Source organism: Myodes glareolus, chromosome 21 (genome assembly GCF_982192425.1).
Source record: "Myodes glareolus chromosome 21, mMyoGla1.1, whole genome shotgun sequence".
Classification (NCBI taxonomy): Eukaryota; Metazoa; Chordata; class Mammalia; order Rodentia; family Cricetidae; genus Myodes; species Myodes glareolus.
Window position 1 is genome coordinate 25,183,694 of NC_142046.1, and position 26,524 is coordinate 25,210,217.

Consider the following 26,524-nt stretch of genomic DNA (forward strand, 5'->3'; position numbering starts at 1 on the left):
GTTTAAACTTTTATATAGGGGTTTTAAGTTTACAGAATTCAGCAGAAAATAGTTTTCCAGCGTGTGTTCTAACTCATTCATTCAGTGATTCACCTGTCAATAACATCTCACAATAGTTCATATTACAGCAATGAATCTTAGACGTGTGCATTACTAGGAACATAAACTCATAGTTTATACTAAGACTCACTGTATACGCTGGTGGTGACGGCACATGCCTTTAATCCTAGCACTTGGGTGGCAAAGACCATCAGATCTCTGAGAGTTCAAGGCAAGCCTGGTCTATAAAAAGATTTCCTGAACAGCCAGGACTGCTTCATAGAGAAACCCTGTCTCAAACAAACAAACAAACAAACAAACAAAAAAGACTCAGACCACGCAAACAAAGACTTACTCTATGATGTTCAGTTCTATAGGATTCGGCAAAAGTGTAATGATCTATGTTCTTCTGTGTGACAGTGTCACACAGAATCATTTCATTAGTATCATTTCTTTCCCCATACTTTTCCTGCTCATCCATAATTCCTTCATAATGCTATATACGGGTAACCATTGATCTTTCCCGAAATGGCATGCAGTTTTTTTCTCAAAAATCTTCTCTTAGAAATTTGGCTACAAATTGTACAGTATTCTTTAAAGATCTTCATAGAGCTTAGATGAAATTATAAATGTCCCCTGCTATGGAATACAATTATAGTGTGTAATTTTTCATTTCCCTTTGGGATGCTACCTATACTTATAGATCAATATTGATATGGGAAAAATTTGCAACTACCTCAACTTTAATTCCATATGCTCAGGATGACTCAGCATGATAAAAATATGGTGAAAAAAATAATGTAAGCTATGGGCTGGCATGCTGTCACACACTTACACTCACAAGAATGGGAAGGCTACAGCAGGAATATTATGAGTTCCATACCATAGACTTAAGCAACAAGTTTAAGATTCAAAACATGCCTGAATTGAAAATGAAGACCATTCTAAAAAAAAAAGTTTTGAAGATAAATTGTAAACTAAGGGGTTACATTCTTAAGCTTAAATCTTGATTTCAATAAATTGTGTTGTTTTTGCTGTTGTTGCTTTTTTTGTTTTTAACTAGGGGGAAGTAATCTTACCTGTTCAAGTCTCATATATAAAAGAGCATAAGGGAAAAATGGAACTCTAAGTACCTTCTAATACATAGGAAGATTATATGGGCCAAAACAGGGAAGGTGTTTAGAACAAAAAAAACCTGCAGTCACATTGTTTGGTACATTATCACTGTATTTTTTTTCTTTTTTCTTTTCTCTCTGGATGTCCTTCAAAGAAAACTGGCCCAATTAGAAACACAAAACCTACATCGAAACACAAACGAACTACATTTGATGGAGTACAAAATACTATGAAAAGAAGTTATGTGTTGCGAAACTAGTTTACTGACTCTGTGTTCATGTAAATGACAAAAACAGTTCCATGCTTATGGAAATGATATTATGGTCACAAGATGAGCTGGGGCACTTATAATTGCATGCAGGAATCATGCAATCAGTTTCATCATGAATTAGTTCATAGAGCTCGCATCAGATCACTGTGTTCTTCATGAAAAATACCTGGTATTGACTTAGCAAAGAAAGAAAATGTGGAGCAGGAGACCTCATGAGGTATTAAGCTATAATGCTGTCTGGAATGACTTGTCTAGACATTTACTACACAAGTTATAAGAACACTCTCCTGATAAATGTGCAAATACAATGTGCTTCTCAATTAAAATGCATCTTGACCACTTCCTGGAAATGTCTCTACTCAGAGATGCCACCCAAGTTCTGTGAATTACAAAAGTTGAAGGCAAGGAACTTAGAACCTTCAAAGTTACTGAGAAGACTACTTTGGGATTTTGGGTTTAGCTATGTCATTCTTTGACTTTCATTATAATAAAAAATAGTTATATAATCTATAAATGTGTCTTATTATTTATCTTAATTAAATTTAATAAAGCAAATTTAAACTTACCTTTGAATATACATCTTTAATATTTGATGTAATATTAAATCAAATGATACATAAATTAAGACATCATGATTTTGTGATGTTAAATTTTATTCTTATTATTTTATAAAAATAAGAATAGCCTAAAATTTATGACGTGGGTTAAAAGTTTTCTTTGCTAGGAAACCTTGACCCATTTGCTTGGGTCCAGCTTATAATCAAGTAGTATGAGCATGTGAAGATTTTAGGAGTAAAAAGATCTAAATAGGACAGAATTTACATCAAGTTGCCCATATTTGTTTCTAGAATTTTCCTTCTCTTCAACTTTTCAAGGCTCTATGTTCAAGATTAAGACATCACTAGTGAGCTCTGAAGTCTCATTCCCGGTGGATTTAAACTAGGAATTTGTCTTTAAATTTTGTATGCTTAATAAAATTGTCATCCATTCAGTTTGGAGAATAGTTCTGTTGAGGTGAATATCACCTTTGCCACAGTTATTGATGTAGCTGTCACTGCATCTCTGTCTTCACCATCATCAAGGCTATTGCCATACTTATCTAGCACACGCAGACCTCCTGTGAAAAGCATCAACATATCCATCCTGAAAAATGCAGTGTAATCTCAAGCACCTCACATTCCACAGTAAACAGTCTCATGATATTGGTCCCATATATTTCTCTTCTATTTTCAGTGAAGTGATCTCAGCTTTGTTTTTCCAATTATTTTTTCCTAATAGAAAATCCACTGTATTCAGATATCTATTTATAAGTCATTATTCTTCACCATCAGCAAGGTCTTCATGATTCAGTAGAAACTGATTTTACTTAGGATCTACAAACAAATTCTGACAAATCCAAATTCAAACAGTATAAGGCCACAAGCCTAGGTTACAAATACCTTCATTTTCTTAAACATTTAAAGTGGAAAGGACAAAAAAATAACCTGTGACATATGTAGAGCCCAGGAGTAGAACACTGACCCTTCCATCAATGGAACATAGATCATCACAAAATATAAAGAACAGCATACAGAAAGAACATAGGACCAGGGAAAACTTGAACAAGAAATAACTGTGCATAATCATTGACTGGTTGCTATCCAATGTCCCAAGAAGGGTGCACATATACCTTATATTTCTTAGTTTTCATACAGCAAGTTGACCACAGATATGGCCTGACCAAAAACTATTAGGTCTAGCTATCTTTTTATACTCTAAAGGAGAATATTTTGCTGAAATTTCATGGTTTGTTGCTTTATTCAGAGTGGGAGAGAGTATTGGTTTTAGAGTCTCTATATTTTGGTTCACAGATGACTGTGCCCAAAACAAACAAAAATTATGATGCTAATGAAGGTCTTATACCTCAGCCTAACTGGAGAATATTCAAATGGGAACATAAGGGAAGGTATGCACATGTATATCTAGGAACCACAATGTAGGATTCCAATGGACAAGTGTTTATTGTACACTCATGTTCTCATTTCCATGAATTGTGTTGTAAGGATCAAACAATTGCCTATTACAATGCTAGGCTTCCTTGATTTCATAACACAGAGCAAAGCTCATGGGTAGTCTGTGAATTATATACTTATTTCAATTAATCAAAATAGTAAGTTAATTTTTATGCATACACTTGAATGTTAGACCAGTTGAATCTAGAAGTCAACAAATAATTTTGAGTTAAAACTAAGAAATAGACATCTATAAATACATAAATCACACAGCATCCCATTTTAGAGGTTCTATGCTGACTGTTGTGTTTCAGACTCTTCATATAAGTGGAACCAAACTCATAAGATTGACTAACTTAATGGCAGAAAAATGCTAGCTTTGCTTTCTGAAAAACCATTCAGTTACTTTTGAATCCAATTGGGATAATTTGTTATAGTTGCTCTTTAATTTAAGTACAGTTCTTTGTTTCACTTGCATACAAAGACACCTCTCTCTCAAAGAAAAGACACCCCCCCCAAAAAAAAGCCCAACTAATGTCAACGTTTGCTTTTTTTCTTTTTGCATGACAAAATAATCAAATTTAACTACTTTTTCAGCTGTTATTTTGACTTTAGAGTGAAGTCCATTTCTACATACTCAACCTACTAAGAGTCTGGCTCCAGGGGAAACAGTTTCGGTTCAATAAACTGCAAATTTCAGCAGTCCAGAAGCACAAAACAAACCTCAGAATAAAAACGTAAAACTGGTTTCACTTCTTTTTTTTATTGACTAAACTATGGAACCTGATAAAAACATAAGTTGATTTCAGATATTAAAATGTGGTAATGTGCAGGTAGAAGGGAATAAGATTGTTATTGTATTGTTTTAGTTATATTCTTTCCTCGTGTGCTTTTATAAAATGAGATTCTCTTGGGTTTTGAAATTTTCATTTTTCACCTAAACTATTATTGACCTGAATAATTTAAAAAGAAATAAAAAATAACTGCCTAGTATTTTAAAATAATTCAAAATTTGGAGAAACTATATCCCAAAGTTCTCATAGTATCTGATATGCCACGTGTAACTCTTTTGTTCTCCTAGCTTTTCAAGAAAGCTGTGTAACTTCCCTTGATGCTCTCGTCACACCTAAGCACCGTGGGAGCTGCAGTGCATTGGAATGTGTACCATTACTGAAGTAGCAGCCCTGCTGCCTGCTACCCAATTCCTGTTTGACAAAACTCCCAGCGAGAAACAGCTAGAGACCATTTTCAACTGTTTGAAACTCTAAACAATTCTCTATACTATTAGCAGAGACTGTTTTAGAATGTAATCTATTTTATGGCAGAGAGTGAAAAAGCTTTCCCGCCACTTGACAATCATTTTATAAGTGAAACAAAATGTATTTACCATTACCTAGCGTTAGGAAATATCCAGTTTGCCTGTATCAGGGAATCAATCAGAAAGAATAAAAACTACCATCACTTTCATAAAATGTTTTTAAACACAAAAGTAGGAATAATGGGTATGTTATTAGCATTATACCCAGCAGCTTGGTGTCACATAACATGTTAAAGACAGACATATATCTTAAAAATAGAAAATAATATTACCCAGAAAGCAATTATAGGATTCTGAATGAAAGGAAATAGAATAAAGAGTTGGAACAAAGCTGTACTTGTTGCCTTTTCAAACATGCTGAGCTAAGTTTAAAAAGGCTGCTCAATTCCTGAGGGCCCCATGAAGAGAAAAAGAACTTGGGATGGTAGTTAGAGCAAATGACTTCAGCCCTTAACCCTTTCCATGTCGCATTTGTGTGACCTTTTTTCATTTCCATGCGACTGGCCTCCATCTGCTAAAAGCAAAAACCAAGCAATCTATTTACATGGATATGCACAACAATTCTGTCTCAGATGAAAAGGGAAATTCTGGTCAGGGACCTTTTCTACACTCGAGGAGCAAGTGCATTAGTGTGAGAAGAACTGGGCCCCTCTCAGGGCACAGGTGTGAGGAACCTATTTGTTTAACACTTCGAACTTGGTTCCTAAGTAACCAGCCCTGGGGCTACCTAAGATCTACACTTTTAAGTAAGGTGATAAATCTCTTCTTAAGCTATTACTTTTATTTTGTGATACTTCCTCTTTCTGAGTGGCATCATAAATCAACCAGGGAATTCAGAAGCATTCCTGGGAGGCTAAACCAACACTGAGTAGGGTTAATTGAAACAAAATTGTAAACCCAGTAATTTAGAAACAAGTTTAACAGACCTACAAAACTTACACCATGAAGATAGAAACAATAGCAGCACAGCAAGAAAGAATGGGGACTTTCTTAACTCTTCCATTCAGTCAACTTTACTGTTAATGTTTAATTTACCAGAATTACATCACGCTTTCATTCCTTTTCCTCCATCAAACCCTTCCCAAGTACATTCCCTAATCTCAAATTGATAGTGTCTATCTCTTTGTTTATTATTGTTGAATATATATGTGTATGAACATTATACACACAGAGATACACACATTACACACATACATAGTTCTCTCTCTCTCTCTCTATATATATATATATATCTACACACACACACACACACACATATATATACATGTATATATATATATATATATATATATATATACACACACACACACACACACAAACACACATCATATATACATGTTGACAGTCTACTGAATCCTTTTTTTGATGTATGTGTGTATATATTTTTAGGAACATTTTTTCATGATGATACATTTGGGAATGGTGTGAGATGAAGAACAGGATTGTTATATCAGCAGGGGCTACATTTTAGTCAAGGCCATATGACAGGAGATTTACCCTAAATCACCTGCCTGTTCCCAAGCTCATCACATTATAAGAGAAACACTACAGCAGTGTGTAGAGAATAAGGTAAAACTGTACCGCCCACCACTTGAAGAAAGAGCAGAAAGTCTTTACAAGACTGATGATGAAATTATCACTTATCTACAAAATAGTGTTATAAATTCTGCATGTCATTTGGCTCAGGGCTTCAGCTAACACTGACAAGCAGCTATGAGTTGGTCAGGTCTCTAGCATCAGTCCTCAGTTCTGAGGACCCTTAGTGTTCTTAGCTTGGGTCTGAGATCATTGCATCTGAGGAATTGATAGTTTCTGGAACCCAGCAGACCAAGGCCTGTGATTCTTTTTCCCTATGGCTCCATTCAAGCAGGTTCTCTTACATGTTTTCATGATCGTCTTGGTCTTCTAGCAACTGTTGTTCTCTCTGTGTCAGGACTCCAAACCTGCCTCTGTTAGTACAGTGCAAGAAAGGGATTATCCACAGAGTCAGTCTAGGGTTGCCAAGAACAGTCATGCATATGCATATTCTCCTGTGGAGAGGATCTCAGTATACAAAAAGGATGTGGGCCAACTGTGTGACATGTTGGGTTCAAGCTTGCACTGGGTGAAACAGAAGTTGCCAGTTCTTTAGCTCCAAAGCATCATTGCTCATCCCCTTTACTTCTTCAACAGCAGGTACAGTGATGATGGTTCCAACTCTAGGGCCAGAGTTTCTAGAGGTGTTGTGATCCTTGCCCCTAACACAAGTAGTAATCTTCAAGCATCAAGTAAAGACACCACACACCTAGTACCTGCATTTGGTTTCATGGAGCCTCCACAGTGATCTGTTATCAAGCCTCAAGTAACAGCTTTGCCAAACATCAGGACACCAGGCCACTGTGTAGAATGTTGACTGTCAAACCATGTCCATGGTCCTCACTGCTGTTATCCCGTATTCTACTGTACTCTGTTGTTCATCAAGAGAACATGCTACTGAGAGTAGTCAAGGCCACTGGGGAGGTAACACAGAGTTTCTCCCAAAAGTCTCATACACTGAAACAATAGCCTGCTTCTATAGTTTTAAGAAAGACAATGCCAAGTTATTGGTGTAGGGGAATTGTCTATATTCTGTTAATCATGTTTTAAATAAACGCTAATTGGCCAGGCAGGAAGTGTAGGCAGGGAAATCAGACTGGAAGTAGAGGTGATGCAATGAAAACAGGAGAATTTTGAGAAGGAGGAAGCTGATTCCTCCCACTCCTGCCCAGATCACCGAAGCAACAGGATGTGATCTGCCCCACCGAAAAAGGTACTGAGCCACATGGTTAACATAGATCAGAATAATGGGTTATTATAAGCTACAAGAACTAATAAGAAGCCTGACCTAATGGGCCAATCAGCTTTATAACTTATGGAGATCTTTGTGTGATTTTCTTTGGGGCTTGCTGGCTGTGGGGTACTGGGTGAGACAGAAAACCTCAACAAGCAGGCCTTCATGTTGCAAGTTATCACAGTCATTTATTTGGCCCACAGCAGCCATGAATATTGGTGGTTTAAAGCAATTAAATCCTAGGCCTTGTATCAGTTATATTAGTTCCAGTACATGTGGAGTGGCGTGGAGGATGGTTGTGGCTGTTCAGTGGAAAGTTCTCCTCTTGTGGCCCAGGTGGAAGCAGGTCATTAAGTTTTGTGGCTGCAAAAACCGTCAAAGCAACTGTCAGACAGTCTTGGCCAGTACTGTACCTTCAGGAACCAGTGCAATGAGCTGCAGTCTTTGCAGAACTATTTCAAAGCTACCATGGAGTGTTCAAGGCAGTTGGTGCTGGCACAGACACAGTCTGTAGGTGCACTGACTTTTAGACATACGGTTCCTTTGCATAAGACACCTTAGGCAGCCAGAGAGAATTCTCAGGGCTACTAATTAAGGAATCATTCATGCCTGTGCTTATTTGCAGAAAGATGAACATCAGAAGCAATGGTTACAATACAGGCTCAGCGTTAACACTAAATTATTTTCTCAGTGCTTCAAGAGAAATGGATCCCTCTCATCTGTCTTAAGTGAACTTGTGAACTCCAAGCTTCCTCAGAATCAGGGTGAAGAATGAAACACACATTCTTTCACATTCTTAGGAAGATGTGCATTTGGTCAGCAACCCCAGAACTAAAATTTGGATATCAGAATGGCAGGGCATCTCTCCGGGGGTCCAAAACAGTCCAGCCTAAGATAGGTAATGCCGATGTTTAGCTCATTCTCGATGAACCTAATTATAAAAAGGGAGCATTAGACTCACCCGAGGAAGAAATGGTAAAGAAAGGAATTATGATAGATAAATTGTATAGATATTTAAATAATTTAAAGATATGTAAAAATCCAGTTTGAAAGATACCATTAGTAATTTGTCAAGAGAAAAACACTGGCAATATATTTGGCACAATGAACAAAATTTTTAAGCCTAGGGATGATATTATTATAAATAATATAAAAGGTGAGAAATCATTCCACTGATCCTGTCCATGGCAGGTGGATATAGAGCTCAGCCCATCTGAGTTTTGTCCTAATGTATAACACCTAGCATTTTTAAACAGTACGATAATCACCCCAATATAATTTTACCAAGTGACTGCTCAATAACCATTTTTCAAAGAAACTTTAAGTAGTAAATATTTAGGGCAGAAGTTACAACAGAAAAACACATGAACTATAAAGAACAATTTTTAAAAAAAATCAAAATATGTCCATTTTTTTGAAATATTATTTAATGAAAAAGAATATACAAGTAGATTTTAACAGATGGTACACTATCCCGAAATTACAAGAATAAGGGAAACTCTCACATGTTGTTGGTAGGAATATAAAGTCCTATAGACATTAGGGAAATTAGTGTGTAGGGTCCTCAAAAATCCTAAAGGATAAATAGATATCATAAGATGCAGCGATCTCAAACTATAGTGTACATAAGCAACCCCAAAAACTCTACCAAAGAACTCCTACAGCTGATAAACGCCTTTAGTAATGTGGCAGGATACAAGATCAACTCCAAAAAATCAGTTGCCCTCCTATACACAAAGGATAAAGAAGCAGAGAGGGAAATCAGAGAAACATCACCTTTCACGATAGCCACAAATAGCATAAAATATCTTGGGGTAACTCTAACCAAGGAAGTGAAAGACCTATTTGACAAGAACTTTAAGTCCTTGAAGAAAGAAATTGAGGAGGATACCAGAAAATGGAAAGACCTCCCCTGCTCTTGGATTGGGAGAATCAACATAGTAAAAATGGCAATTCTACCAAAAGCAATCTATAGATTCAATGCAATCCCCATCAAAATCCCATCAAAATTCTTCACAGACCTTGAGAGAACAATAATCAAGTTTATATGGAAAAACAAAGAACCCAGGATAGCCAAAACAATTTTACACAATAAAGGAACTTCTGGAGGCATTACCATCCCTGACTTCAAACTCTATTACAGAGCTACAGTATTGAAAAGAGCTTGGTATTGGCATAAGAACAGAGAAGTCGACCTATGGAATCGAATAGAAGAACCGGATATTAACCCACAAACCTATGAACACCCGATTTTTGACAAGGGAGCTAATGGTATACAATGGAAGAAGGAAAGCATCTTTAACAAATGGTGCTGGCATAACTGAATGTCAACCTGTAGAAGAATGAAAGTAGATCCATATCTATCACCATGCACAAAACTCAAGTCCAAATGGATTAAAGACATCAACATTAATCTGACCACTTTGAACCTGTTAGAAGAGAAAGTGGGAAGTAGTCTACAAGACATAGACACAGGAGACCACTTCCTAAGTAGAACCCCAGTAGCACAGATAATAAGAGAATCGATGAATAAATAGGACCTCCTGAAACTGAGAAGCTTCTGTAAAGCAAAGGACACTGTCAGTAAGACAAAAAGGCTATCTTCGGACTGGGAGAAGATCTTCACCAACCCCTCATCAGACAAAGGTCTGATCTCCAAAATATACAAAGAACTCAAGAAACTAGACACTAAAACTCTAATTAACCCAATTTAAAAATGGGGTACTGATCTGAACAGAGAATTCACAACAGATGAACTTCGAATGGCCAAAAGACACTTAAGTTCATGCTGAACATCCTTAGCGATCAGGGAAATGCAAATCAAAACAACTTTGAGATACCATCTTACACCTGTCAGAATAGTTAAACTCAAAAACACCAATGATAGCCTATGCTGGAGAGGATGTGGATTGAGGGGAACACTCATCCATTGTTGGTGGGAATGCAAACTTGTGCAGCCACTGTGGAAATCAGTGTGGCGGTTTCTCAGGAAACTGGGAGTCAATCTCCCTCAGGACCCACCAATTCCACTCTTGGGAATATACCCAAGAGATGTCCTATCATACTACAAAAACATTTGTTCAGCTATGTTCATAGCAGCACTATTTGTAATAGCCAGAACATAGAAACAACCTAGGTGCCCCTCAATAGAAGAATGGTTAAAGAAAGTGTGGAACATATACACATCAGAGTTTTACTCATTAGTAAAAAACAATGACATCTTGAATTTTGCATGCAAATGAATGGAAATAGAAAACGCTTTACTGAGTGAGGTAACCCAGACCCAAAAAGAGGAATATGGTATGTACTCACTCATAAGTGAATTCTAGCCATAGTTAAAGGTCTTTGAGCCTATAATTCGTGATCCTAGAGAAGCTAAGTAAGAAGGTGAACCTGAAGAAAATCATATAGTTATCCTCCTGGATATTGGAAGTAGACAAGATTGCCAGGCAAACTTGGGCATATGGGGGGTTGGGGGTGGAAGTAAGGGGAGATGATTAGAGAGAAGGGAGAGGGGGAGGATTGGGGATGGTTTGGGGGAATGGGATGGGGGGAGGGAGGAAAGATGGATATGGGAGCAGGGAAGTATATATCTCAACTAAGGGAGGCATTTTAGGGTTTGTAAGAGACTTGATTCTGGATGGGTTCCCTGGCCCAAGGAGAGGTCCCCAGATTGTTCCCTGGGCAGCAGAGGAGAGGGTGCCTGAACTGGCCTTGTCCCATAACCATACTGATGAATATTTTGCATATCACCATAGAACCTTCATCTGGCGATGGATGGAGATAGAGACAGAGACACATATTGGAACACTGGACTTAACTCCCTAGGTTCAAATGAGAAGCAGAAGGAGAGAGAACGTGAGCAAGGAAGGCAAGACCAGAAGATCATTCATCCGATGATTGATGGAGATAGAGACGAAGACCCACATTGGAGCACTGGACTGAGCCCCCAAGGTCCAAATGAGAAGCAGAAGGAGGGAGAAAGTGAGCAAGGAATTCAGGACCGCCAGAGATGCGTTCACCCAATGATACAATGGGATTGATCGAATGAGAGCTCACCAAGGCCAGCTGGACTGGGACTGAACGAGCATGTGATCACCCGGATTCTCTGAATGTGGCTGACATGGGGGTTGACGGAGAAGCCATTGACAATGGCACTGGGTCTTGTTTAGTCTGCACATACTGGCGTTTTGGGATTCTAGTCTGTTTGGATGTTTACCTTCCTAGACCTGGAGGGAGGTGGGGAGGAACTTGAACTTCCCACTGATCAGGAAACCCTGACAGCTCTTAGGACTGGAAAGGGAGGAGGAGAGGGAGTGCGGGGAATGGGAGGGTATGGTGAAGAGGGGAGGATGTGGAAATTTTTATAAAAAAATAAATAAGTAAATAAATAAAAAAATGTCCCCCCCCAAAAGAAGACCCAACAATACCACTTTTGGGTATATACCCAAAGGATGCTCAATCACACCACAATGACATGTACTCAACTATTTTCATAACAGCATTATTTGTAATATCCATAACCTGAAAAAAATCCTACATTCTCCTAAACCAAAACAATGGGTAAAGAAAATGTGATATATTTATAAAATGGAGTAATATTCAGTGGCAAAATATAATGGCACCCTGAAACTTGCAGGCAAGTGGATAGATCTATAATAAAGCCACATTAAGTGAGGTAATCCAGACACAGAAAGACAAATATAATATGTACTCACTCATCAGTGGCTTTTAGACATAAAGCAAAGAAAAATTAGCCTAGAGTATATAACCACAGAGAACATAGATGTTGCAAGGGAAGGATTACTTGTTGGTTTTCAGCTGCTAGGCTAGCTTAGACCTGAAATAATCACACAGAAACTCTATTAATTAAATCACTGCTTGGCCCATTAGCTCTAGCAATACACAGCAAAGAGGACCTTAAGAGAGATATACAAGAATCTATATAGGAAGGAGAGAAAGACAAGATCTTCAGAGTAAATTGGGAGTATGGGGATAACAGCAAAGAGTAGAAGGTGAGAAAAGAGGAAGGAACAGAGCAGAGAAAAATATATAGCTCAATAAAAACAAGCAAGCAAACAAGCAGAAATGAATCTGAAGGCCCCAACTAGAACAAAAACCAGACTTAGCTTGCCCATGATCTCCAGTAAAAACAATGGACCCAGCTAATACACAGCACTGAATCAAGCCTTCTCTAATAGTGTTCACAGACAAAAGCAGCCGTCATCAAATTTCACTGTTACCCTTTAGTCTTGGAAATGATGAAGCCAATGTAAATTCGTGTCTACACAACTGTTAAAGGTAGTTTCCTGTTCCCTTCTTGCTTGGTGAGGTTCATATCATGCTAGCTTGCAAGATGGCATCTCTTAGCAATTGAGGAGGCAGCAGAATAAAACAAACAAACAAGCAAAATAAAAATAGCACAACCAAGCAAATAAACAAACTGACATGCTGTTCTTCATCCCTGTTCCCTCCTTTTGTTGACACAGATCCTGAAGAAGCATGGCGTTGCCTGACTCAGTCATCCACCATTAAATAACAGCCTCCTCTGCCCTACTCTACTGATCTACAAGTGCCGGTGTCATTTAAAGGTAGCATAAAATTCACATGGTTTGTTTTGGTTTCGTGTTTCTTTTTCAGTTTTGAAGTCTCCTATGCTAATTTGAAAATAGTCAGCTCTTTGAATGTTTTTCTTTTGTTAATATCTCTAAATAATATTTTGCGTGTTTTTGCCTGGATGAGATTGAGAGGAAAAAAAATAACTAGCAATTGGGCTTGTGGAGAGATTGTAGGATCTGTGAATTGCTGAGAGAGAGCCAAGTGATTAGAATATATTGTATGAAAAGAAAATTGTTTCCAATAAAAGAATAGTGAAACAGAATTATTGTTTTCTTCTACAACTTATTCAAAAAGGACATTACCAAAATATTTATATCCTATGTAAGTTTTCATAGCTTAATAAAACTTTAAAAATCTTATGAACATAGCAATGCTTGAGGAAGAGATTTCCCCCACTCCTCTCCTGTCCCCACAGCTGCTCTCCATTTCCCCTCCACTACTATTTTATTTTCATTCTTAACATATATCTCATTTTTTCTATTTGTCTTATATTCATCCATACTCTTTTTATAAATAAATGTAGTCCACATGAAATATACCGATTGAAGAGACTGATCAGAAAGAAAATCTGTTAAAAATGAAACAATGTGTAAGACGAAGTAAGATACAGTTCTTAACTATTAAACAAGCAGAATCCTCATGGTCACCTGAAAGACTGGCTATTTTTAATATTGGTACACCATGACTTCTTTGCTACCCTCCAACATTAATAGCTCCTCATCTATAATTTATTGTTGCTTTTCTCGGAGCCACTGAAAGGAAATACTGTTGAACAATGAAAGAGAAACCTTGAGAAACATCTCGGGAAAATTGCCTGAAATGGTAAGTTGAAGAACGTAATTAAAAATTGAAGACAATATGCAAACATCATTAGAAACATCTTTTTGGCCTATTTTTATTGAGATTGGCTCCGGGCATGATGAGAGTCCACAAAGCATTAGTCTTCTGTGTCCAAACTTCAAACAACTAAACACAGCAGAGGATAACATTTGAAAGATAATGATGCTAATCTTGAAACACCTGTGATGTGCAAATGGAAAAAGAGGGCAAGGAAAGTCAAGTCACAGACACAGCAAAGAGAGTGCTGTTTCTTCTATATGGACTTTAGGACATAAGACCATTATGTTTGTGGTTCAAGCCTCCTTAGTTTAGGACACACAGGATTCCGGTGAGATGACTGATATATTCTCATATTTCTGAACATTCAGAACATACTAAAGCAAAAAAACCATTTCCCTGCACAATTAGAAATAAGAGAAGTACTATGCTATTAGCATTTCCCTGCTCGTAACTCAGGTATAGATATTATCTTCAGAACGAATCCTAGTGGGGTGAAAGGGGAATCTCCTCCCACTTTTCTCCGTGCATCAGTGCACTGTCAGTCCAGAGGCTATTCCCACACAGGAGGAGCTGAGCTGAAGCGCTCAGCCCCAAACTGTATGAACTCACAATAGCAGAGCAGTTCTCGCTTTGCTATCTGTGATCATGCATTGAAAAAGAGAGTCAGACCACGCAAAACATTTCAGAGCACCTATTGTGACAAATGACACGCAGCAAATTACACTTAAGCTGTTCCAGAGTCCCAAGGAACCCATCAGAGAATGTGTGCAAACAGTGTTGGGGCTTTCTACTGCTAATGCGGTTGACAAAATGACAAAATATGGCTCTTTCTTGTAATGACAGGGAGAAATAAGTTGCCTGCAAACATAAAGCATGCTGTTGCTGAGAATGAGAAACAACATTCACACATGCTACGTTTCGGTTGGCAGCTTTGTTGGAAAGACTCACGGCATCTTTGTTTTTAAGAAAGGCAAAGACTGTGGTGACTAGAAAGGAGGAACACGGCAGCTTCACCTCTCAGTGTTTGGATAGACACGACTGTCGCAAGGCCGATTTGCAATTCAGTTAGTATCATCAGAGCAAAACTTGAAAGCACATACATTTCCAAAGGGATGCCAAGAGAATGCCGTGAGCGCATTTGTACATCTCCAATTCTCTCCTCCTAGCTGTACCCAACCACCCAAACAAATCCGTTTAAATACAACTTCTTTTCCTAATGCCTTTTGAAGCATCGCTGCAGTCAAGTCACCATCTGCTGCAAACACAAATAGAGTCTCATTCAAGACTTATGAAACACAGCCTTCCTCGCAGAGTCCTTACGTGCAAGCTGTTCTTGTCAAAATCAGAACCATTGTGATGATGCATCTTAATATTCAATCAGACTTTAAGTAAAGAGTGACAAAGTCCACATATGGATGGCAGCTGTTTCTTCAGTAAATATTTCCCCTTTATTGAACGGAGGCTTATGGCACTTTAGGCTAAGTTCCATAAGACATTTCAGCCGAAATGCCTGAGGACTGTTGAAATGACAGTAAGAATAAAATTCCAGTTTTCAGTCTGCCACAATTTGCATATTCAAAAACAATAGTCCTTTCAACTCGAGTAGTTCTCTGTACTGTTGATTCCCACATTCCCTTTGGCTCCACTGAGTAATGAACAGGTGATTTCGAGAATTCCCTGCTTCTTTGTTTTTTCCTCTTCTAATTATACTGCCATGTTTACATAATAAGTGATTTTTTTTCTATATAGATTTTTCCCAGTGTATGAACAAAATTCATAGGAATTTAACATTTGTGAACATATTTTAGCAAGAAGAAGTCAATATTTTAAAAAGATTAATGATTCTATTATTTAAGAGAGAGTCTTATAAGGACTGTTTATAAACCAATAAAATGAATCACAAATTAAAAAGCTAACAAGTAAGAAATGGATTCTGCTAAGTTCATTAATCCAATAATATTATTAGGCAAAAATATCAATGTTTATTGGAAAAATAATCTTAAGTAACAAAGATATCTTTAATGTTGGAGTATCCTTGAACATAAATTGTATTTAGCTTATAAAAACCTAAATGCTATGCTGGCTCAAGTACATTAACAGTACATTTTTCAAGAAGCATTTGTGAGACTTGCTACTTCTAAGGTTCCCTGTTGAGTATCAGAAATGAGCTTGACACTCCACTGAGGTTGTTTGTAGATCACAAGCAATTTTCGGGAAAAGGGAAGTATATTGGTGTCTCAGGAGAGGTCTGTGGAATCACTCCTGTTAGGCGGCCAATAGCCACTAAGTTTCAAGTGTTGACTTTTGGCCCATTTCTTTTCCTGCAATACTAGGACTAAAATCAATACACTTCTTTTTCATAATATTAACATCTGCTTTCCTACAGAACCTCACATTAGGCTTTGCTCCCTTTTTAATGGGAGCTTTTCTAGACCTGGCACATTGAAGGTGAAGTTCTTACCCTGCGATAGGATCTGCTGCTATGGCTTTAGGATTGTGAAGCTCCAGTTCAATCAGGGTGACACACACGGAGCCATTATGATTGCACACAAAGATTCGGTCACTGATGTGGTCCACGAAGTAGAAATTTCTGGTAAGCCAGTCAATTGCCATTTGTTCCACATCTGAAAAACATAGATGCAGAATAACTCAGTCACAAACACAAATGTTTGGATCATAGCCAGAATATACAGTCTGCGCATGCCATCCCAGAAAATAGCTAAAACACAGGGGGTTTTTTAGTTAGCTTTCTTTTTATTTTACCTGTTTTGTTTTTATGTCTTAAAAAAAAACCTTCAAAGAAAAATTCCAACAATGTGAAAGTAAGTGAGTGCAATGTGAAAAATAACGTCTACTCCATGGCTGTCTCTTTGCTATGTAAAGACTTTGCTATAGTGACTTAGAAAAAAGAAAGTTTCTATTCTTAAAATATAGGCATTCACTTTGTAACATTCTTCTGGATTTGTCAAAATATCTCATTTCATCAATGAATACCAGAAGTTCAACAATAAAGCTCATTTGTAATAATGAGAGAATATCTTTTGTCAATGGTTGTTCTCAATCATCTATTTAAAAAAAGGAAAAGAGAGGTCATAGAGTTTCAGAGAAAGAGAGATTAAAAATCAGGTGTTATAAAGAGGAAGAGGGGACAAGGGAACATGAGGAGGTAAATACACTGGGGGTGGGAGGATGGGTAGAAGAGAGTACAGATGGAATAACGGCCATTAATGTCTGTTGAAAATGCCATAAGGAGACATTCTTCTTTGGAAGCAACCAAATGTATATATAAACATATACGTATGCATATACATATCTAAAATGGAGCTTCTCTATAATAGGAAGAAAAGGGCACATTCAAGACATTAAGCTATCAAAAGCCAAGTGCCAAGTATGGACTACCTATTTTTGATCTATTGGACAATGGGATTCCATAAACCCTCCAAACATCACAGGTAATGCCATTGCACCTGATTGCCCACCAGACAACGAAAAGACCCCACTACCAAAGATAGCACATACTTGAATAATAAAGCATGGAGATATTGCCCTGTTACCAACCTGCATAGCTTTCATAGACCTGAAAAGTTCTATACATATGATCTGGAGAGAAAATACTAAACAGTTTTGCTTATCTATGAATCCTGTTTCATAAAATAATGACTGGTCTGACAATATATAACCACTTATACAATAGTAGAAAGAACGGTATGGAAGTAAACATGTTTTTTTTTTTTCATACTTATAACCAACACACAAAATAAGAGTCAAGTCTGGAACTATTAACTGGGCCAAAAACCTAGTGAGTAGCAAGGCCATAGGCAGTAGAAAATAGACACGGAAAAGGTGTCTCACTGTGGGTGGTCTTTGAGGTTTCAGGTGTTCAAGCCAGACCCAGTGACATTATGTCTTGCCCTTCTTTCCTTGGCCTTGCTAGCACATTTATTTCTTCACTGGAAGTGAAGCCCACTTCTTCCAGAGCCCAGCATATACAGAAGAATAACTGAGAGATCCAGCCTTGCGTGACTGAGCGACTACTAGATTCTTGAACTTTCTGTTCACAGCTAGCCATTGTTGGATTACCTTTACTATAGAGGAAGGGAGAGAGAGAGAGAGAGAGAGAGAGAGAGAGAGAGAGAGAGAGAGAGAGAGAGAGAGAGAGAGAGAGATTCATTCCACAAGTTCTGCAAACCTAGAGAACCATAGCTAATACAATGTTGATTAATACAGAGACCCACAGCTGGCCAGTGGTACAGAGAATAAGAAGTTGTGAGATGTTCTGCTCTAAAAAGGTCATCTAATTTATTTCCCTATCCTTCAAGGCACAGGGATCACAGAAGTGGGCAGAACGATGTTAAGGATCAGTTAATTGATGTTTTCAGCAAACTAATTCTTGCTAAGCATGACATGGCTTTTTAGCAATGAATTCAGAGCACCCATGAGTCCATGTGCAAGACCTGTATTAGATCAAGACAACCTAAAACCCAGCATGGATGCGGCAGGCACTAGTAAAGATCCCTCCTAGTCTACAGGGCTGTTGGAATCTCATGGTTCCTTTGTAGGGCATATCAGTTTCTTTGTAGGTGGTACTATGCCAAGAAGCATACAGAGAGCACCAAGTGGACTCAGGTTTGAAAAAGCACACCACATCAGAGCCCAGGGATAGGAGAGATAGTGGAGAAACTCGGTGGGGGTATACGGATTTGAACAAGACATATTATATGCATGTGTAGAATTCTCAAACAACTAAAACTATAAAAGGATAGAAAATATTTAGAAATGATAAGAAAAGAAAGCTTTACGATAACTTTGCCTACATAAATGGACCCAATATTTTTAAACAAAGCAAAGGTGAGGTGACAGATTCCTTCAAAGGCATTCTCAGGCAGTGAAGAAAGAAAAAAGAAAGAAAATAAAGCTTAAGAATTCTCTGCATTTCAATACCATGTTACATAATGAGGATGGAACTATTTTATTATCTGCGAGATGTAATAAAGAGGTCATCATCTTTTCCAAATACTAGCTTCTATTTTTGAGAAAATAAATTATCAATTTATTGTATTTTAGTCAATTCATTTCAAATCCAAATAACTAACTGCTAATAGATATAATGGATAAAACGGCCACATAAAATTATATGTGTTTTATTTGAACATTTTCTTTTTTATCATTCCATAGTTGTTACACTGTAGTTTGCAGTATAGTTTTATATAGCAGTATAAATCTGCAGTGTATAATTTGTGGTTATAGGAAAAATAATCTCAATTATATGTTATAACTTTATGATATATTAAGCACTTACATCTATTCCATAATTCTTTTGTTAATTTTTTTAGATATTCATAAAAAATAAATCAAATTAAAATTGAGCTAGAGATGTTGCATAGTTGGTACAATGCCTACCTTTTAAAATATGAAAGATTCTGGGTTCAATCTACAGTGTCATGTAAGCCAGGCATGATGTTACATGTCTGCACACATAGCACTGGGGAAGTGGGAACAAGAGAACGAGAAATTCAAGGTCATTCTCAGTTACATAGAAAGTTTGAAGCCTTCTTAGCTACATGGAAGAGTTTAATTACCCTCAAACTGTAAAAGCCCTAAATAACTAAGGGTACTTATGGGTGCCCAGTTCTCCACTGCTTTTACATTACTAGTACTGCTCTGGCTCCTTCGATAATTGTATAAATGAATTGTGCATCTACGTCAGTCTCGTCTTCCATGCTTTTAATTTTTGAATATTACTGCATCTTACTTATGTTTCAGTAACATGCCAAGGTCCCATTGATAATTGGTAACATGACAGTTAGGACTAAATTCTATGGATATTTTATTTTTATGTGTACATACTCTTCTATGGCACTTGGTTATTTATATATTAAGCAAGAAAGAAAATTAACAACTTACAACAAAATAAAATTACACTAACATGTTATAAAATTTAGGAGACTATGGACTCTGCATCTGTGTCTGTCAAGCTATCTTATTGTACTCTATTGGTTCATGTCAGCCACAGGAACGTGGAATCATGAAAATTAAGAGTAGTGAAGAAGGAACTAGTATAATTTCAGTACTCCCTCCTGCAGACTTAATGTTTATCTGTGATTGATTCCTTAAATGATGTGGTATGTCTCAGAATGGATTGTCCCAGAATAGGGCACTGCGGTGGCCAATCTTGACTGTCAACTTGAGACACCTGAAAGAGAAAGCCTCAGTTGAAGAATCATGTCCATCAAATTGGTCTTTAGACATGTCTGTGACACAGGTAGATTGTTAAGTGATGGAGGGGTGCCCAGCCCACTGTGGTGTTACTATTCATAAGCAGTTGGATTTGGTCTGTATAAGAAATATAACTAAACATGAATCCAGGAACAAGCCAGGAAGCAGCATTTCTCTTTGGTACTCATTTCTGCTTCTGTCTGATGCTTTGCCCCACCTTTACTCATTCACAGACTATAGTTTCCACGTCAACCTCAGGCCTTGGGTTCCTGCCTTGGCTTCTCTCAATGGTGGACTGTAAGCTGCAAGTGAAATAAACCTTACCTCTTCAAGTAGCTATGGGTAATGCTGACAGATAAGTAAACGAGGTAAGCCATCTTTGCAGGCTTGATATTAAAAGCTAAAGGAATTTGAGGTGTTCTCTGACACCCCCTAATTGAGGCAGATCAGAAGACCCTCAAGTGAGAGATGCTATCTATACTGGCCCCGGAACGGATTATTAGATGGTTCTAATTACTAAGATTCCTGTACTTTATTATCTTTAGCACACAAATATGCCCATCTTGTCTTCCTATGACTTTCCTTGCCCCATCAAGCAAGTATGAAAATGCTCATGTCTTCAGTTCCTCTGATTGCTCGTTTGTCATTTAAACAGATTTGTGTGATTTTCTCTGTGAATCTCTCCTATCTTACGCAAATTTGCATATGTCTACACTTGAGAAACTCAGTCACAAATAAAGAAAATTCTTTCTTTGTTGACTTAAGTTTCCAGGAAAATTTGTACTTATATTACATATTCTACAAAGATGATCAACTGATCAGAATACCAATGATAGTAAGAGTTTTAATATTGCAGGTCCAGAGTCAAACTATCTGGGGTTACCTTAGCCTTTAAGTAGTCATTCATTAGCAACTTCTGATACAATTATTCTTCATATATGACTGTTAGATAAATTCTTCTGGAAGTACAAATCCATAGTGTCAAGATCTAGCTATGAAAGTTAGCAGCAGCAGCTAAAACCCATGGTGAATATTTTCCACATTGTTGTAATCTAACTGCTGGTTATTTCCACCAATATACTTGAAATATGTATCTCTATCTATCTATCTATCTGTCTGTCTGTCTATCTGTCTGTCTGTCTGTCTGTCTGTCTGTCTATCTATCTATCTAATTGTATTTGTTCTGTTACAATAAAATGCCACAGAAGTGTAAGTGCATTGTAATGTGGTATTTGGGATTTTTTTTTTGGCCTGAGATATGGCCAGTCATATTTTGTACAGAATAAACCATCCCTTTCCCCAGTTTAAGGAAGAACTGTGTTTTGTGTGTGTGTGTGTGTGTGTGTGTTTACACCTTCCCCACTAAAAGCCTCCTCCTGCAATCTGAGCCCATACAGTTTTTTCTACTTCATGTCCTCACATTTCTTTCTCAGAATAGGCTACTTTTCTGAATGATGCTCTCTCAGCAGAGAGACTATCATGGATATGCGTGCCAGCATTAGCTTTCACGATGCTAGACTGCTAGAGAAAAGAAGAGAGACAGCAGCAATTTTGTGGGCATTCCTATCATGGCCTATAATGATAAACAGGAAATAGATATTGCAAGTCATTGGACATACATTTGCAGGCCATCAGCAACAGTCTCACACTGTACAGCTTAAATGTCACAACAAACATTTAAAAGTCCCTTAAAACTACCAGAAACCTTATTTTCCCCAGCGACTCCAGCACTCAGGATATAAAAAAGTATCAATTATTTCCCTGTCTCAAGAAATCTGGGGCCGTAGGTTTTGCTGGGATTATTCCATCGGGCACAGTTCAGACAATCTGGTTTGATTCAGTAAGCACCAGGCCCATTCATCCACCCATCCCTTATGCATGTGAAGCTGATGGCTTTAGTACATGCTACTGTAACTTTAGACAAAGAAAATATTGCATGGCAAAATCCACACCTGTCTGTAATTCATCATTTCCCAAAGATGCTCTACTCCGGAAGAATAAGTACTGTTAACTAACACCTATCTACTCTTGAAGCAGTGAGATTTCAGGGAAGAAGTCCAATGAGCAGAATGCTTAGTATTTGTGGGAATTGGTTTAGTTTCTTTTTACACAGTTGATGTTTCCTTCTGTCTTTACTGTAATTTGTATTTAAAACAGAGAATTTGGGCTATTAGACATCGCCTTTAGGCAAGAAAATTAGCAAGTAAAAAGATAAAGAAAACACAAGTGATCGGAAACTAACAACTAGCTACAGTGTGTTTTGTTTAGGAAAAAAGTCTGCAAGGCCTCAGAAACAGAGACTCTCTGTTCCCAGCCCATTGCTTGATTCCTACCCATTTCACAAAAGTTAGACACAAAGGTAGAACCACCTTTCTGAAGACACATCATAAGAGGAAATCTTGCTTTCTCTAGCAGCTCATAAAGGGATGGAGAGGGGTATAACTGCATTTCAATAAAAAACCCTTTTTAAAATCCCTTAAACTCAAATATTCCCCACTTTTTGTATAGACACTGGTTATAAAGAAATTCTCTGACCTACCTTTCCCATTACTTGGTCATAAGGCCTTCCCTCTTTAGGAGCCCTGTCTCCTGCTGAGATGAAGGACTGTTACAAAGACAAGGCAAGGAGAGTCTGGACAGATGGTCCTCACTGAATGCCCCTCCCAATCTTTAACTATTATAGCATCCCATTTGTTTAGTTCCGAGTCAAGATAAAACCGAGGAGTACAGAAGCAACCTTTTGGAAGTTTGATCTCCCATTGTCTCCCTTTGTTGTTGTTTGAGGCAGGGTCCTGGTGAGATAACTCGGCTGGCCTCCTGGGTGCTGGTATTAGTGGCATGTGCCACCACAGCTGGCTTGTTACTAAATTCCTGAAAAGTCTCATTTCATAGAAAGTTGAGTAAATACATTGGTTTTGAGAAATTAAAATCGAAGCTACATTGAGATTCTATTTCATATTAGGAAAGCCTTATAACCACCAATGCAGACTAGGACATAGGGAAAAGAGGCTCCATCTACACTGCTAATGGTGAGAAGCAGAAACTAGAAATTAGCACATATACTTAGAAATCTAGTATGAGAATTCCTCAAAAACATGAGAGAGAGAGAGAGAGAGAGAGAGAGAGAGAGAGAGAGAGAGAGAGACTACATGTCCCATAGTCCAGTTATATAACTCGAGGGCAAATACTCCAAGAAGTGTGAGTCAGTAGAGAACAGAGATGAATGCACATCTGTGCATGTGGCAGTACCATTCACAGGGGCCATGTTTTGGAGTTAGCACAGGTGTCTTACAACATGATTATGAAGGTACTGTGGTAACACCAAGGAGGTTTTATTACCAACTACCAAAAGGACAAAATCACATTTGATAAAAATATTTGGAACTAGAATTGTCATAAGTGGAATAAGCCAGATTCAGAAAGACAAGCACCATGTTTTATTTTTTTTCATAAGTAGACCTGCGATGAACATATTCATGGATATTGATATTAAATGAAATGAAAGCAGAAAGGAAACTATTATTTTGGCAAAGGAATAGGGTAATCATGAAGGTAGGTGTAGAAGGAGAGAGTAAAGGGATATAAATACAGTCAATGTACATGATATAAGTTATAAAATTTTCTTTGAAATCAACCACTATGTCCAAAACATATGCTAACAAAAACGAAATCTATCTTGATCTTTATGATGGGTTTTGAAGCTTCCGCAAGTCCTCTTCCTCCACCTGTAACGCTAGCAAGGTAACATTGTTATGATTTCAGCCACAATAAGGCTGACACGTCTTGGTTCTAGGGCCATGCATGTGTGGACAAGCCCTCAGGCAGAAGTGCCTAATGGCCCCAAGGATGTTAAAGAGCCCTACATGACCCACACACATGCATGAGCCCCATTATATGTATATGACATAGTCACACCAACCCCTTGTTTGCATGTGCTAGGCAGTGCTATGTGCTAGGCATTGTTCATGTGCTAGGCAGCTTTTAAAAGCTGGTCACGCCATCTCTCTCTCTCTCTCTCTCTCTCTCTCTCTCTCTCTCTCTCTCTCTCTCTCTCTGCACACTGACTTTCCCCGGCCTGTATACACACCCTCTAATAAACTCCAAGTGGGTTTGTTGGGTGTTCCGTGTTTCCTTCTCACTTGAGCAGAGTTATTTCAAGGCTAAGAGGAAATAGGGTAGAGGCAGATTCAAATTCTTAAGACAGTACATGCTGCTTATTAAATGTCATCACAGATATCACACACTCACAGTCTCACTGGTCTCCAAATTTATGAGCACCAATAATGAGAAAGATTTCCCAGAATATAAGAATACACTAGAACAGGAAAATATGAGACCGTTGGCCCTCCTCCCCAAAGAGAAGACAAACTAACGTGTTGATAAGCCTATCGCTTTGCCTTTTAAGATTTTTCTTATATTTTTTAGTCCTGTGTGTGTTGTGTGTGTGTGGTATGTTGGTGTGATTGTATGTCATGTATATGTCCATAAGGGCCACAGGCCTGGAGTTATAGGTCAGTGTGAATGAATTGACTTGGGTAATGGGAATATAACTTCGATGTTCTGGAAGAGCAGTATATACTCTTGGCTATTTAAGCAATTTGTGACAGTTTGAACATAATCGGCCCCCATAAGCTCATAAGGAGTGGTGCTATTAGGAGGTGTGTCTTTGTTGAAGTAGGTATGGCCTTGATGAAGAAAGTGTGTCACTGTGGGTTTGTACTTAGAGATCATATATGTACAAACCACACCCAGTGTCTCAGTCCACTTCCTGTTGTCTTCTGATTAAGATGGAGCCAGCACCACCTCTGCCTGCATGCTGTCATGCTCTTGGCCATGATGATAATGGACAGATCTCTGAACAATAAGTCATCTCCTTAATTTAATGGTTTTCCTTTCTAAGAGTTGCCTGGATCATGTTCCTTCACAACAGTAGAAACATTAAGACAGAAGCTGGTAACAGGGACTAGGGTACTGTTCTGCTTGACCATGTTTTTGTTTGGAGGAATTTGAACTTTGGTAAATTGGGTTAGGAAAGTAGTGAAGTACTACTTCATGGAAGTAGATGCATGGAAGACAGTGGTATTAAGAGTTATTTGAACAGTCAGGGACTGGCTCTACAGGTTTAGGAGAGGAATTTTAGTGTGCTGCCTAGATATCATTCTTGTGATATTTTGCTGAAGAATGTGGTTGCTTTTATTTAGCCTCTGTCCAAAGTCTGCCTGAGCTAAAGTGAAGAGAATTGGATCAATGTTGTTGGCAGCAGAAATCTCAAAACAACCAAGCATATACTCTGTTGAAAGGTTATCAATGGTAACGCTAATGAAGATTTATAATTAAAATGAATAAACTGAGAAAAAACCCACAAAGTGTATAGATTAAGAAAAAGGAAACTAGGAAATAGACTAGAGATAAATCCTGTGTTCAAGGAGACAAATAGATTTAGAAATGGAGTGATGATCTCAGGGCATGACCCTACCCAAATATGTTTTCAACTTGGGAAAAGGACCTAAGGAAAAATTTAGAGGTAGGTGGTGGTGCACACCTTTAATCCAAGCACTTGGAAGGCACAGGGTGGCAGATATTTGCATTTGAGTCCAGCCTGGTCACAGAGGAAATCCAAGATCAGCTTAGCTTACACAGGTAACACTCCAAAACAGAAAGCTGGTGAACATATAATTGAACAAAGGAGCTATGTTCTAGCCCCAACAAATAGCAAAACTTTAGAACTTTAGTCACCTGGTTCTGGTTTGAGAGTTAAGGATAGAAAAAAAGGGGTTACTGAATTTGCCTCCATGACTAAGGAGAGCCACTGAAAGCAAGCATGTGCCAGGGTTGTTGTCCCTGAATGGAGGTCTAGAGAGACCATTACATTAAGCTGTAAAGTTGAATTGCCTTGGAGATCCTAGAGATGCCAAAGTCATAGGATACCTGCTGAGGTGAGCTCCTTTAATAGAATGGAACAAGTCCCAGAGGAGAAAGGATGTTGCAGTCAGGTACTTTGACATCAGACATGAAAATGCCGAGTTTAAAGTTGGCCCAGGTAATTTTTTGTCATTTTTGGTCCAGTATTTCTTTACTGTGCTCCCTTCCCTATATTTTGAAATGGTAATGTATATCCTCTGCCAATGTGTGTTGTAAGTATTTTGATTTTACAGTTAATAGATTGAATAGCTCATAAGGATCTGAGAAGTTATTGCTGTAGAAACAAATCTGTAGTACAATGGCCTGAGTCTTGGGTATTAAGCATAAGCAGTTGAAACAAGTTAAAAAGCTGAAAGTGTGGTAAGAAACTATGTGTGGAGGGG

The 26,524-nt window shown here is 38.0% G+C and overlaps 1 protein-coding gene across 2 annotated transcripts in view; it reads right to left on the bottom strand.

Moving 5' to 3' along the window:
- Positions 1–26,524, bottom strand: part of Lrp1b (LDL receptor related protein 1B) — a 1,858,137-nt gene that overhangs the window by 925,912 nt on the left and 905,701 nt on the right. For both annotated transcript variants that reach the window (XM_087899923.1, XM_087899922.1), the window contains exon 7: positions 16,465–16,627. In XM_087899923.1, coding sequence (XP_087756049.1) covers positions 16,465–16,627 — 163 coding nt within the window. The remainder of the gene's footprint in view (positions 1–16,464; positions 16,628–26,524) is intronic.